Source organism: Lissotriton helveticus, chromosome 2_2, assembly GCF_964261635.1.
Source record: "Lissotriton helveticus chromosome 2_2, aLisHel1.1, whole genome shotgun sequence".
Lineage (NCBI taxonomy): Eukaryota > Metazoa > Chordata > Amphibia > Caudata > Salamandridae > Lissotriton > Lissotriton helveticus.
This window is the reverse complement of record NC_136060.1, coordinates 138299915-138316097: the sequence shown is the minus strand read 5'-3', so window position 1 is coordinate 138316097 and position 16183 is coordinate 138299915. Positions and strand designations below refer to the sequence as shown.

The following is a 16183-nucleotide window of genomic DNA, read 5'->3' as shown; positions in this document are numbered from 1 at the left end:
TGAAACAGTGCCTTAACATGAGACTCCAGTTCAGCCCCAATGACCATGAGATAGTCAGTAATGTCAGATCTTGTTATTGCATGATGTATTTTCATTTTTTGGCCTTACCATTCATGCTAACGTGCTGGGTTGCTGTTGCCGCCACCCCTTCAGACAGTTATTCCTGTTCATGAGCTTTTCTATAGCAAGTCTCAATTTGTTCCTGCCTAGGTTTGGCTTTCTACCAAGTGATTTTCGTATCTAGAAAGCACTTAAATAGTGCTTCATCAATGCCGGTTTCATCCCCAAGACCCACAAATTAATATTCAGGAACATGACAAAATGCCTCCTCCAAAGTCCAAAACTTCACCTCTGCCTGCTCCCTGAGCTCATTCTGTAAAAACCTACTCCAGAGACCTGTAGCTCAGCATGTGGAAAACCCGTTGCTAAGGACCCCAACCATGAACAGCTCCCACTATGATACCTATATGGAAACCCAACGCCTCGCTTTCAGGAAAAGAAATCCACATTTTTTTAAGTCCTCTGACGCCATCACTCTTAACCAGGAAGTACACCAAAGTAACTCAGTTTTAAGAGCTGCCCTGTGGACCTCGGTCATATTTTCATACATGGGTAACATCTTCCAGGCCCCTCTCATCATACCTGTAGTCAGACCAAACCTGCTGTGTCAGAGGCATTTAGCAGAATTCGCCACAAGGCTTTGAATATCTGCACTTTACTCTCTCCAGAATGGATTGTAAAATTTGCCTTGTGTATGCACTTTTCTATATCGGTTGAGCCTCAGGCATACTAAAAATGAGCTCTCAACAACATTCAACTAAAGGCCTCTTCAGGCCAGACCGTAGAGTATACCTCTTCGGTCTTAGAGCAGATGACCATTCTTCTCACATCATATGTTGGATATCCATGCGTAGACAGATTCTACACTCATTGGGATCATCCTATTGTACATCTACAGACTTACTTACAAATCAAAGACTTAAGAAAGCAAATTACATTTCTCCACCCTATGTGGTTAGAATACTAATGTTTTCCTATATAAAATGAGAGTTCCACTTCAGTTGTCTCGAAAAGAAAACAGTAGTTGTTATCAGCGACGGCTGAAACTTTGATATTTTGTGACACTAAGGCGTTAATATGGTTTGTTCTTTCCACTTGGCACCAAAGAGTCTTTGAAGAACTACACACAGCCCATTCTTGTACACCTGTCTTTTTCCTAACATTGTAAGCTGTTATGGAAACTCTGACAAGAGAACATTGTTAGAGGTACATTTTGAGAGTATTCAGGTGAAGAGGTGCATTTTAAAGGATAATGCGGCTAGGAAAGCCTATGCAGACCAGAGCCATTTCAAGTTCAAAATGAATATCTGAGTCAGTATTGCACAGGAGCATTTCTTATACACGACGAATCAGATCAAGTATAAGGAATCATTAAATAGGAGTTGCCTGAAAATAGATCTAAAATGGAAAATCTGAATTACCATGCCTACTTTTGGCTGCTTTAACTGGTTCAGTATGAGTTGTGGTGTTGCATATAATTTAATGTCTTTATTTTTTTCCAGATCATTGGTGGCTCCTAGATCATATGGTAACATGAAAGACGAGAGCTGGAAAGATGGCTGTTATTGAACTGTACACTGGCAAATCGGAGTTTCAGCGCTTGATGGACAAATCCCTACCTTGCCAAGCTATTGACATTTTAAATCTGACTTTTGGGGTGCACTCCCAAAGCACTCTGTCGTTAAATAGCACAATTGGGCAGAGATTATAAAGCAGCACTTTATTGACATTTAACATCAACATTTTATACTTATACAATCACTTTTCATCACTATCATTATTTTGCTTAGTAGAATTTCAGTCAAGTTGAAAATTTGATGGCAAAAGGCCAGTGTTTGGATGTAATCAGAACTAGTGAATGCCAAAGAGAATTGCCATTTTGAAATACATAAGTGAAATGGTAATCCCAGATTGCCTGAAATTCCCTCATTCAATCCGTTTGTGTTTTGCAATCTTATCAGTGAAACTAATACCAAATGCATACAGGTATCCAATTACAAACTGGTACTGTGCAAGTGAAACACTGCCTTATAGTCATGGTTGTAAAAGTGGTAAGTAGTCTCTTCTACTATGCTTTGGAGTTTCGTTGTAGAGAACGATCTTCACTTTTTCCTTTTTTCCCTTTTTGCAGGATATAGGTGTAAATCAGAGGCAGATGAACTTGATGGCCTACCCTGCATTCATCCTTATGTTGCACTTACATATCACCGGAAAGTGTACTTTTTTTATCGCAAAAGGGCTTTGCTTTGGTTAATGATCTTTCTAAATAGTTTTCTCCTGGCTCTAGAGTTACAGCTTGTTGCTGCCTAGTGTTTGACTCTCAGGATCCGGTCGAGATTCCTTTTCTTTAACCAAGAGCATCAATCAAGGTACCAGGCTATAATACTTTTTACTTCTGTGGCTTTGAAAAATAATGCAAAACCTATACACTATATTACAAGCGCTGCTCTCTCACGCCAGTTGCAGCTCTGAATTAATTAATCATGTGCCCTGCTTTTAGCAGAAGATGCGTTTGTGTGACAGATTTTCAAATCTTTCTTTTAAGTACTTCTTTTATAGCAAAGTTAATTTATATTTTTATTTCTAACTTTAAAGCTTTTGGAACTGTTTGATCTGGCTGCATCAACTCCTACCTTATATGCAAAGAAATGTTAAGACCTGTAAGGCCAATGCTCAGATAACAGACTGTAAGCCTTCTCCCTGATGGTTAAAATATTTAAAATTGTTTGCCGAAAGTATTTATACAAGTATACTGCTCCAGAAATTGAAAAAAACAAACTTTTGCTATTGTAAGTTCCGTACAGTTGTTACTTAAAATTGAAGATAAGGCAGGAGCCCCATTGGATTTGATGGCGATTGACTCAGATGAAGAGATCAGTTCTACAAACCTAGTACCATCAGTCTTCTACAACTGAGCAGTATGTCTGTGAATGTCACTCAAAGTTTCCTCTATCCCTCTTAATTTCTTTATCCTGTTGTAGGATTCCCATCCCATCAGGGCCAATTCCTGTATATGTCAAAGTTGTTGGGGTTGGTAATGGAAAGGTGTAATGATGTAAATCTTGTAATGTTATTTTAAGTATGGTAGCGTGGAGTCTGTGTATTTTAGTTAACTTTTTTGTATTTAAGGTGATGCACCTTTTCATCTAAATTGAGCTTTATATAGTACATGTTTTCAACAAATGTTAATTACTTTGCCTCATAATGTGCCTTTGAAAGATTTGATGGATCAGGTTGTTGTATTATATAACATTCTAAGAGCATGAGATCTTTCTGTATATTCTGTCATGTCTTTTGTGACTATGACACATTTTAAAGGTTTAAAAGTATTTGCTTGTTCCTGGACACGGAGTATAGCAGGCTGCCACACAAGAAGTACTATACATTTTTATTGGCAAAATAAGCTGCAGGGTAACATTTGGATACCTCTGCTTGTCCCGTCTGTTCAGAGAGTGATCAGTCATGTGTATAACTAAGGCAAAATTTAGATAAACGTGTATGAAAAAAGAACATAGAAATCTGACTGCGACATCTTGCACTTTTTAAAAGTTTACTCTTACAGGGTAGATTATTTATTTTTTACTTCAGGGATGTGTTCCTGATGTGTCTTTGTAAAGATTCCAAAACAAATGGTACTCCATCAAACTATGAATGGAAGCTATATTCCATCAGCAAAATCCAGAGGATGTGGGTTTTCTTTTGGTTAGTATACCCCAGACTCGTGTGCATCAACAATTTTATTATCCAAAGTAGAACATCTTCCCTCAAATTCCCTTCACTTATTGCCTTCATAAGAAGGACGGTCATTGCAACTGTTGATCAAGAGCAGATAGGGATATAACAATATAAAATGGTTTGAATTTAAGACCAGTGAACTTTTCCTTTGTCACCATCTCTTGATAGAAATGCCCAAATGTAAGTTTTTAATGTTTTCCACAAACAGAGCTTAAACCTTAGTGTCTCCGACAATGTCATTTCATACATATTGTTTAGTATTTAGATATCGGTGCTTTTTTCTCGATGTTGCTGAACTTTTGAACTTATGGCAGAGATTATGCTTTAGTATTTGACATTAAACAAAAATACCTTAATGTTACTCTGTCCTGCTCACTAAAATGGCAATCTCATAGGAACTTGCACAACACACAGGTGCATCTGGTAATTGCTTCACTCATTATAGTTAAATCCAGCAAGTCGCAGTGGCAGTTACTTGTACATCTGCCACTCACCCTCCCATTTACCTCTTGAAGTCTGCGTCATTTGCTGCTGTTCAGTGACATTTGGAACATATTTTTCTCTTCAAACTGATATCTTTATATCGTGAGGCTCTGTACTCTGAGCCTGCCTTGAGATTTTCTTTTGTTTCATTGTCATAAGGCCCATGCACCAGACAAGGTAACAATTTGAGCTCCTCTTTTTAACAAAGTTGAACTGGCATATGCTTCTGTAGTCTGGCTTCAAGATCACCACCAAATACAAGACCGTTGTCCATGATTGCCCCACACATGGCCTGTTGTGTTTTGGAAACCACTATCTGGTTAACTTGTCCCAGAATTCACAAATGTTGCTTAAAACCCAGATATACAGTGCAGGATGTGAGTAGCTGAAGAAGATTGACTTTACTACATGGTGGAGGTAAATAGCTACAATTGAAATGTACCACATATCAAATGAAGTACTGCAGCCAAGAAAAGCGTTCGTACCAGTTTAATGACTTAATCAGTTCTGTGGCTACTTGCTTCAGTTTCTGGGGCAATGCCAAGTGGTTATCCCTCAAAAGTCAAAGTAGGTCAAAAAGGCCCTAAATCCTCTATGTACCTGATGACATGCTCCCTTTAGAGATTACCTCTGTGGTAACTGGGATAGACTCCAGCACCTGAATTTATGTGGATCAGATTCACTCTCTATGCAAAATCGATATCTGACAGTGGCATACAGGATCTATAGTGGTCCAGGTTCATCTGGAGGTTCATGTGACCATAGATTCTAATCTGAAAGAATCAAAAACAATTTGCTAACCTGCATTAAGCCACCAACCTTCTTAAGGTCATAAGTGAGACTGCTTTGCCCAAACGCTTTGTTTTGCTCTTGTTCTATCACTAGAGCAGATACATTTGAAGATAAGCTCTAGCCAGTTTCCCCTCAAATATAGGTGGAGATAATAGACGAGGGTTCATGAAGCAAATACGTCTGAGCTTCCTTAGTAAGACATGTCAGATTCGTTGTGAGCCAAAGCCAAGACCAGCCCATTTACTCAGGCAACCATTGCTGCCACAGTTTAACACAGCTGCTAGATAATCTTGTTGATGCAAAGGAAACTTGTGGTCATCATATGGAGAGTCACCCTGTATCACACTTTATGGATTCCTGTTCTAGATATTCAGTTACAACCTTTGGTTGCAACCATAGAATACCATAATTGTATTTGTCATTGTTTTTTATATTTGCTCATACCGGATTTGCAGGTCAGACCTGTTGACAGCCCCCTGTAATATAGTCCTCCACTGCATACACTCTGTGAACTGAGGGTGCCTTTGGGATGCAGATTTCATACCTGATCCCACCTTGTTTTCCATAGAGACACCAGTAGTGGACTCATGTGAGCCTAATCGCCATACCCTTTTTGAGGTTATGCCCATCACAAGGTTGCATGTTTTAGTTATGCCAAGCTATTGATCCTACTCCAGAACACACTTCCATGAAATGGGGTAAGTCTAATTTTGAGATATTCTATTCCAGATGGTGCCATTATTTTGCAGGATTCGTTTGCATCCTAAAAACTTCCCCAGCTGGTCGTATAAGGTCGTTTTGCTAGAGCAGAAACCGGTTTACCTGTTACCTCCAATTGTCTTGGTAAATGGTTCTGTCAGTTCCTAGGAACACTCATTCATGAAAAAATCCGAAACAATTGCTGATACAGCACTAGACTTGGCTATATAACTCAAGAAAAAATGGGACTATTTTGTAATGAGTAATTGGCCTGTTGAGTCTGTCTGTTCCTTAGGAAGAGCGCTTGATCCTATGAGTGAGTGACTGCATTTGTATCCTGCTTAATCTTTATAGGAACACCCACTGTTGCTTGATTCGACCAACAGCTGTAAATACACAAGGAGGTAAAATGTAAAATAATGGAGGCTGATACGTATCCAGTGCAGATGTCACAGCGTATACAACTAGATGGCACGTGTAAATGAGATGAGATACACCTATTCGTGGGACTTTTCCCAGGTAGACCTTCATTAACAGGACTGTTTTTATGCTTCAATTGAAAACGTAGTTAGCTGAGAAGCAGCTTTTAATGGCAAAACATCAGACTTACAATACAGCCATTTAGAGGGTTTTAGGGTGTCCGTACAGAGCTAGGCTCTATTTGTATTTTTCATTACAAACCATGATCCTACAGGACATCTGTCAGCACTATTTCTAAGCTGCCTTCCACTCCTGCATTTAAATTCACACAGGGATAAAGGTCTGACAGTGAAATGAATGGTAAGTTCAAATTCACCTTCCACGAGGACTAAAAATCAAAGTTTCTGTCAAAATTCTCCAAGCTAAAATCTGCCTCAGAGCAAGTTATCCTGACTCCTTGATGGTGGTGGTGACTTGCAAAAGACCACTTATAAGCTAAGACAACGTCCACCATTTTAATGCCTAATTTCAAAATATGTCCCCAGACCTGTTGCACTATTTTCTACAGTGTTTGTACCAGAACAGGTAGAGTGTTCCTTTATTGATCAACCAAGCCCCACAAATATTTTTATAGATAGATGTTTCTCCACGCACATCTTTGAATTATCACTAGAGTTTTATATGCTTTTCACAGTTAAAGCAAACCCTTCTGTCCTTTCTGATACTACTCTCTAAAAGAGAGTAATAACCCCTGCATCATAATATAATCCAAATGTCGTATGGTTCTGTTTTTTTGCAAATCTAGGTGAATATGAATTGATCTACAACGATTTGGTACTGATCGTACAAATTCCACACATCAGAGATGCTAAGACATTGATAGCCACGTGAATAGCATCTTGCACCATATGTTGCATATAATTAAGGACTTCTAGTATAGATGATGCATGCATATTTTAATGTTTGAATTAATGTTCCAGTCAGTGAAATCTGCATGGACACTCCAGGTGCTTTCTGCAGGCATTAATATGCACACTTTCTACATAGTTAGGGCATAATTCAACCAAGATATATTTAGCACTGTCGTTTCTTGAACTATAACTTGAGTAGATGCTGGTTTGCAGATGGTTTCTGCTTGATCATCTGTTCCCAGAAGTTTGGAAGAGGAGAAAGACGCGCGTAAGAGGCTTTTCCTCTGAACAGTCTTCATCCAGCTCTGCTCAATATATTCCATAATATTACCACAAGCGGGTGATATATATGGAGTACCTGTAACTTGCTGTAGGCGGCTTGATCAAAATCCTAAAAAAAATATGCTTTTGTGGTAACTGCAGTTTTTTTTATATTTTTGTATTTCTTAAGTAACCACATTTGCCATTTCCAAAGGCAGTATAATTTCTATGAGTTAGTAACAGTTGAAAGCCTGTTGGGTAATAAGTGCACGAGTCAATATGAATGTAACTGTTGCTAATTTAATAAGTTATGAATGTATACTTTTGTATTGTCTCCTGATAGTCTTCGGTATGTGGTTTAAGAAAGGCCTCTAGTGCCAAGAATCGCGAAGGTTGTTGTTCTCCGTTTAAGTAAGCAGAACTAATTAAGACAAAAACATCTGATTCTATATGTTTCACCTTTGTCTCAAGGACCCACATTTGTCTCTCATGTCCCACTACTCATCTGTAGTGGCACATGGAGCATTCCTGGCCTATTGTGAAGCAGAAATGTTGGTCACAACTCTAGGTTTATGGGTTTTCACTAATATTTTGCATTTGATGTTGCTTTTCCCATAGGAAAGAACTGGGAAACCTTTATAATTGAAATGGAGAAGGTCCTCTATGAAAGAAAAGGTTTTTTTTCCTCTGTTGGGGAAAAAAAGTTAAACAATATGCTTTTGCACATTTCTGTTGTGTACTCCAACAGATTGTCTGCATAGTGGACCTTGATTTCACGTTGAAATCTACAATAGACATAGATTTCTATGTATTTTTGTTTGGGGTTACAAGAGTCCCCAAAATAAGTAAAATCATCACAAATCGTAAATGGAAGTCTGCAGTGCTTATTGGGGAAATAGTAACCTGGTGAATAATCATTTAATTAGATATTTTCACCTTAATGACTGAAAATAGCTATTATCTACTTTTGTGATGGAATCATTACTAATAGCAGTAAAGTTTCAAAATAAGTTTTACGTGAAACAATGAGTTATTTTTCTTCCTAGGGTAGCTGAAAATTTGTGTAAGCAAAGGGTTTTGGAAAATATGATCCCTCAGTAAGGTATTAAAAGCATTTAAATCAGAAGGATGCACTGCGTATTTTGGTTTCTCTTTTCACAGCAGTTTAATATTACAATCAATTGGGAGTTGTACTTTCACACAGGCTCAGATCTGACTTGGAAAAATGTACCTTTCAAGGGACCTAATTACCCTTCTTGGGTACCAATGATTTGAACACTCTTGACCTTTTTTGTCAGACAGTGGACAAAAAACTAAGTTTGTTTTTAATTAGGGTGAAAGTGAGTTTACGTATGGTTTTATCCTGTTGGCCATCTGAGGGGATACAACTAAACTGTTTGCAGGGGTGTGTTTTTTAGCATATTTTTTTGGCCTAACAATACATTGTAAATATTTTTTTTTTATTCTACTGTTGAGCATGAGCCTAAATATTTTAAACAAAGGAAATGGCTACTTTATGGAATAGTGTGTTGCCTGTTGACTTTGCAGCCAAGTACCACAATCCAAATTAGCGGTTTCAGATGGGCCTTATTTTGTTTCTAGATTGATTACAAAGATAAAAGTTAAAATAATATCAGCACAATGCACCTTTTCAGCAGATAAAGCACCACAGGTTCATTATTTGCCTGCAACCGTTAACCTTTTCAATGTATGGTAACCTCAGCTATTTAAGGCATGAACGTTTTTTGTGTTCTTGTTGAATATGCTGTGGCTCATCGCATTAAAAATCTAAATGGGATTTTACAGTTGCTATTCAAAACCAGGCCTATATATTATTGTGCTCTTGGTTAAAAGACCCAGACATTTGTGCATGTCAATCCAATTTCTTCATAAAACTTCCAATTCTGGAAATTGTTTAGAAAGGGTTTCCATACAATTTGCATATTAATCTCACTTTTACATTTTCTGTTTTAAAACATGCTAGGCGAGTTTACAAAATTAGCAAATGTCCTAGACATGTTTGCCCATGGAGAGATTTATTGTGATGGTCAGTGTTCACCATAGTTGTAGAATCTGGTACATGTTAATTGTGTTTTTTCCATTAGTGTGTTCAGTTTCAGAGGTAACATTTATAATGTTGTCCATAGATACACACTTACAAATGATCTTTACTGAACACCTTTGTACCTGCGGGCACGGATGAGCTGTTGAAAATTGTGCATCAATCCACGCAAATAGTGTAGGCTCTGCAACTGTAAAGGGACTCTGTCTGGGCTAGGAAGGGTGTCCAGCTTACAGGAATTTGTTTAACAGGTAAAAATAACATATCCTCATTTCATATCAAATGTTTCTATTAAGAATTACTGCTGAGGATCTTTTTTAGTGTAGTGTTTTCAGCCATAGAAGGACTTCATTGTTAATACTTGACAAACTATGCACTTGTATCATTTGAGTAACATGGCGCTAATGTTTTACTTGTGAAACCAAATGACATTCATTTAGGTATTGTTTCATGGTATGACACATAGGACTCTAAATCCTCATTCTTGTCACTGTCTTGGGGAATAGTTTTAAATTAGCTAATTAAATTGTAAATATGAATATTTTTTTCTTGCAATTGTACATTTCAGTTATTTCTACAACATACTATGCCTTACATATCCATGGTAATTGGTATTCAAATTTAAATTGTGTATTTGTTCGCCCAAAAAAGTATTCTCTGATGCTGATGTGGTACAACTTAATTGATAAATTTGTTTAATAGTAAGGAAAGACCAACTTGTACCAGTGGTGGTGATGTAGTATCCTCTTACAAGCACATAAAATAAGTAGAGGATTACAAGGAGCTGCCAAGCCTACAATAAACATTCTGTGGCATTTTTGAGAAAATTGGCAGGATTACAAGTTTACAAACATTCACAAATCTATAAGATAACATTGTTCAGTGTTTACATATTTTTACATTGAAAGGCATGATAAGTTTTCAAAATGTCAACTCTCTGGATCTAAGTATTGACAAGCAAAATAGCAGAAAAGATTGTGTTCAATGCAATACAATCTATAATTGGGCTTACAATTCAGACGTTTTCCTTGTTTAAACAAACGACTGCAGGGCAGAAGATTATATCCCCAGATGTAAATTATGCCAACCCCAAGGTGTCCTTTAAGGTGCCATAAGTAAAATGCACAAGAACATCCTAAAGAATACACATTTAGCCTATAGTAATTTATTGACCGAAATAACAGCCAAATATGGATGATACTCATTGCCAAAAGTCATAATACAAAGGTGAATTTAGGAATTGTACCTCTATTGCAAAAAGAATAGGAAAATAAACATGACCTATGCCATGTTGAAACTGGCAGTTCATCTATAGAGCAAACTGGTGGAAACACTTGCTGTTACTTGGTAAATCAGCTCTTGGTTTTTGTCATTTGTGGTTGAGGACATTACTTGCATCTGATGAGTTTGTTTAGGATAGCCAGAAAAAAGAGATGAAATCAGGACTACTCATGCCTAAGTAAAAGTAAGAAGTACACCTGATATGTCATGCCTAGTCTGTCTGCTGTAATACAGCCATGGACGCTTGACGAACAAAATAATTTTTGAAGCAAAAGATATCTCTCATTTAGTAAATTCTTCTTGTGTTTCGGAAGTAAGGGATAGTGCGGGAGACTTACTGCATTACCGTTTTTCTAGGTCAGCAAATAAAATAACTTTTTATGCTTTATGAGATTGCGATTTTTGGGAAAAAAGTATGAAAATGTGGATATGACAACCCAGTGCCTATGGTTTACTTAAGTTATGGTTGATATACTCGTAAAAGTTTTATTTGAATGCGATTTATTTTTGTGCCAACTGCTCCGACTTGTCATTTGTATGTAAGCAAATTGAAATCTTGGGAGTTCTGCTTCCAAAGTTATTTAATTTTCCTAATGTTTGAATGTTATTTTTTGTAAGCGTGTTAATAAAAGTGTACACAAAATGTAAAAGCAAATACAGAAATATTCGTAACATTTCAGATTCTTTTTTTGTACGTAATTGAAAATATATATTGGTAAGAGCTCCTAGCCAAACTGTACAATATGCTTTAGAAATAAAAAGCAAGTACATTTACAAACCCTAAAGTTATTTCATTATGAAGTCAATGTTGGTCTTGATCAGGGGTCAACCTAGGCTACATATTAGTTGTAGCTCACAGGGCATTCTCCCGTTCATTTACATACACATGCATAACCAACTAGCTGATTATCCCGGTGTTTTCTTGCTTTGTGCATTTATCTTCATGATTTATCTGATGCTTAAATCCTAATATATCCTTGAGTATTTTCGTACCTGGATGGAAGAGGTTCCAACAACTGCTTAAAAATTTGATGGTGATTGTAGTCTAAAGGTGTTGTAGTATGGAAACCTTTTCTTGTCCAATGATTTGCTTTTAGAGAGAATAACTGCTGATAATTCATTTCAGTATATTTGTTATACAAGAACATCCTGCTGTGCAAGTTTAATGTTTTATCAGTGCTTATGGTTTTTCGTAATCAACTTAGCATCACACCGTTAATTGATTTGTTACTATGGAAAGTGCAAAGACCAACCCTGAAGCTGACATTTGCTTTCTATCATTGTGCAGACCGGTACAAACAAAACGCATATGAGCTATGTATCTTTGACTTCTAGCTTCCGCCTTTGCCTGGAAAAATAAATTGAAGATCGGGGTCATTACAACAGGCTTCTGTCTGTAAATGCTTCATGCACTATCTTAATAGTCAGTTGCGGAGAAAGCTCACTTTAACACATCTAAGCTATACATTTGGTTTGGTAATAGCATATTAGTTACATTTACACCTTCACAAGACTGTGAAGGGAGGAGGTATGTGTAAGAAAACCATTTGCAATTAACATTGTACATCCAGCAAAACCGATTAAATCACATGTAATTTATTGCTAACATGTTAGGCTTGAAAATCCAGAAAGTCAATCTAAATTACATAATCTGGATCAAGGAACCATACAAAATTAGATCAAAGCATGCCAAAAACATTAATCCACTGACCATTTGAAGCTGTTGATTGTTTTTTTATCTGTCCTCTCAGCATTAATAATATGGCCGTCATATTACCAGTGTCTGATTAACAAATATGCTAATTTTAGAAAAATATTCTCTACCAAGGCATTATCAGTGGACAATTAAAGAACATTTAATATTTTTGATTATCTAGAATGTGCCTACTAATGCCGTTAGGGCAAAAGTTACATTTGAAATTTTGAGATGACCAGCAAGCATACACTTTCATTTAAATGTATTTAATGCAGAGCCCAGTTTCATGATGTACAGTACTTGGACTATGTCAATGTATTATTCTAACAACACCTGTAGTATATTACAGATGTTTTACGCTTAAACAACATCCTAGAATTTTAGGCAGCAAGCTGCAAAAGCATTATCAGACATCCTTTTTAGGTCGAGGACCGTTGGCTGCGCTTGCGCAGTCTCGGTCAGATTTAATGATTCGTAGTATAGGGGCTTGAACCCGCCTCTCTTCCCCATTGGCTGGCCTCGTAAATGCTGGCCAGCCATTGGAGGAGAGGGGCGTCACTCCGTTCAAGCCCCGTCTTTTTTAGATTTGGGGGCGTGTTTTTTCTTCTTTCTTGTTTTTGTTCTCTCCTCTTCCCATTGGCTGGAATTTTACCTTCCAGCCAATGGAAAGAGGAGAGAACGAAAACCACACCCCTGAATCAGAAAATGACGGTGCTTCCTCGGAGAAAGGTGGTGATCAGCCGGAGCTTCACAACTCCTGATTGGGGACAATGATATAGATATAGATATATATATATACATAGATATAGATATATATATATATATATATATCAGAAGCGCTGTAAAGCCTTTGCATGAAGGTTTGAAAACTTCGGTAACTTTCTCTCACTTAGTGCAACTCTCTCTGCTTGTGAACAGTGATTCATCCCGTGCGTAAAGCGGTGTGGACAGGTCGGGACACCCGCCATGCTTGACTGACCCTTGCGGCTCCGTGGGGAGGAAGGCACCATGCGGGGCGTTTAGCGCAGGTTTGCTGTGACATCACACTGACTCAGCAGCGCTGACTCATGGTGATCATCTGCAAGCGTTTCCACCTGGCCGCACCGCTGACGACAGCTCTATGCAACGTGTGTTCTGCAGCAAATCAGGGTGCAACTTTGAGAAAGCGTACGGTGTGCACAGGTCGGGACACCTGCCATGCTTGACTGACCCTTGCGGCTCTGTGGGGAGGAAGGCACCATGCGGGGCGTTTAGCGCAGGTTTGCTGTGACGTCACATTGACACTGCAGCACTAACTCATGGCGATCATCTGCAAGCGTTTCCATCTGGCCGCACCGCTGACGACAGCTCTATGCAACGTGGGTTCTGCAGCAAATTAGGGTGCAACTTTGAGAAAGCGTAAAGTGACAAACACCCAGGGTTTCAAAATGTAAATGTTGTTAATTCATGGTGTGCTGGTAACTGCCATAAAATTCAGATTGGGGGCATCGTGCAGTCCTGGAACGTATCCAATCTTCACCCAAGACTCCTGTCTCTTCCCTCATCCTTGAAGCCTCATGTGTGGACACTCACGCCTGATGTCACTGCTGTCACTCATTGTCTATGCCGTCTATGAATCTTTTGTCTGCTCTCTCCTGCACCCCCCCTCATGTTTTAGTCCGTGAGCTCCCTGACTGTTCCTCCTTCCTCGTCCTGTCTTTGTGTTAACCAGCCCCCCATGTGTGTCACCTGCCCCCCCACCCACCATGTGTGCATCTGGTGTCTCTTGTCTGCATGTCTCGGTGCCCGGGTGCATCGGGACACATGGCACTGCTGCAGCAGGGAGCGGCGCCGCTGCACGTCTTGGGCGGACCTTGCCACCCGAGTGAAGGGTGTGTGTGGGTAGAGCCTGCTACCAGCCAGGACAGCCACGGTCTCCCTTTAATGGTGCCGCTCCCAGTTGCCAATAATGCCCTCTCCGCATCTTCCTGGGGTCTGAGGTGGCGGCAGCGGCTACCCGCGTAGCTCCGAGATGACAATGACATCAGCGCTGTGCCAGCCCCTCCCGGGCTCCCAGACGCGCCCCTCCCATGTCTCTCCCACCACACTCGCTGCCTTTACCAATGTTTCAGCAGTCACCTTTGTTTGGGAACATTTTGGGATTTTGATTCTTCCGGTTTGGGCCTCCCACGTTCTATTTTATCTGTGGTATAAGTTTATGTTCATTTGTCCTGACATTTGACCTATGTTTTTTACCCTTTAGCCTCCGACCTTTGAATTTGACTTTGAACCTGTGCTTCTAACCAACCAATGCCATTTGCTTTCTGTTATCTGGTTCTGATTTGTGATAGGCGCCTGCGTTGTCCTAGTCGCGACCGCTCTGTGTGTGTGGGGCTCTGTGTGTGTGTGTGTGGGGCTCTGTGTGTGTGTGTGTGGGGCTCTGTGTGTGTGTGGGGCTCTGTGTGTGTGTGGGGCTCTGTGTGTGTGTGTGTGTGTGGGGCTCTGTGTGTGTGTGTGTGGGGGGCTCTGTGTGTGTGTGTGTGTGGGGCTGTGTGTGTGTGTGTGTGTGGGGCTCGCTGTGTGGGGGGGGGCTCGCTGTGTGTGTATGTGGCTCGCTGTGTGTGGGGGGCTCTGTGTGTGTGGGGGGCTCTGTGTGTGTGTGGGGCTCTGTGTGTGTGTGTGGGGCTCTGTGTGTGTGTGTGGGGCTCTGTGTGTGTGGGGCTCTGTGTGTGTGGGGCTCTGTGTGTGTGGGGCTCTGTGTGTGTGGGGCTCTGTGTGTGTGGGGGGGCTCGCTGTGTGTGTGTGGGGCTTGCTGTGTGTGTGTGTGGTTCGCTGTGTGTGTGTGTGGCTCGCTGTGTGTGGGGCTCGCTGTGTGTGTGTGGGGCTCGCTGTGTGTGTGTGGGGCTCGCTGTGTGTGTGTGGGGCTCGCTGTGTGTGTGTGTGTGTGGCTCGCTGTGTGTGTGTGTGGCTCGCTGTGTGTGTGTGTGGCTCGCTGTGTGTGTGTGTGTGGCTCGCTGTGTGTGTGTGTGGCTCGCTGTGTGTGTGTGTGGCTCGCTGTGTGTGTGTGTGGCTCGCTGTGTGTGTGTGTGGCTCGCTGTGTGTGTGTGTGTGGCTCGCTGTGTGTGTGTGTGGCTCGCTGTGTGTGTGTGTGGCTCGCTGTGTGTGTGTGGGTGGCTCGCTGTGTGTGTGTGGGTGGCTCGGTGTGTGTGTGTGTGTGTGGCTCGCTGTGTGTGTGTGTGGCTCGCTGTGTGTGTGTGTGTGGCTCGCTGTGTGTGTGTAGGTGGCTCGGTGTGTGTGTGTGTGGCTCTCTGTGTGCGTGTGTGGCTCGCTGTGTGTGTGTGGGTGGCTCGCTGTGTGTGTGTGGGTGGCTGGCTGTGTGTGTGTGTGTGGCTCGCTGTGTGTGTGTGTGGCTCGCTGTGTGTGTGGCTCGCTGTGTGTGTGGCTCGCTGTGTGTGTGTGGGTGTGTGGCTCGCTGTGTGTGTGTGTGTGTGGCTCGCTGTGTGTGTGTGTGTGTGGCTCGCTGTGTGTGTGTGTGTGGCTCGCTGTGTGTGTGTGTGGCTCGCTGTGTGTGTGTGGCACGCTGTGTGTGTGTTGCTTGCTGTGTGGGTGTGTGTGGGGCTCGCTGTGTGTGTGGGGGGGCTCGCTGTGTGTGTGTGGGGCTTGCTGTGTGTTTGTGGCTCGCTGTGTGTGTGTGTGTGTCTCGCTGTGTGTGGCTCGCTGTGTGTGTGGCTCGCTGTGTGTGTGTGTGGCTCGCTGTGTGTGTGTGGCTCGCTGTGGGTGTGTGGGTGTGGCTCGCTGTGTGTG

At 40.9% G+C, this 16183-nt stretch overlaps 1 protein-coding gene across 1 annotated transcript in view; it reads left to right on the top strand.

Moving 5' to 3' along the window:
• SLAIN2 (SLAIN motif family member 2) overlaps positions 1–4151 on the top strand; it is a 383646-nt gene extending 379495 nt beyond the window's left edge. Inside the window, exon 8 of the mRNA XM_078678220.1 lies at positions 1563–4151. Coding sequence (XP_078534346.1) covers positions 1563–1629 — 67 coding nt within the window. The 3' untranslated portion in view covers positions 1630–4151. The remainder of the gene's footprint in view (positions 1–1562) is intronic.
• The last annotated feature ends 12032 nt before the right edge of the window (positions 4152–16183 follow it).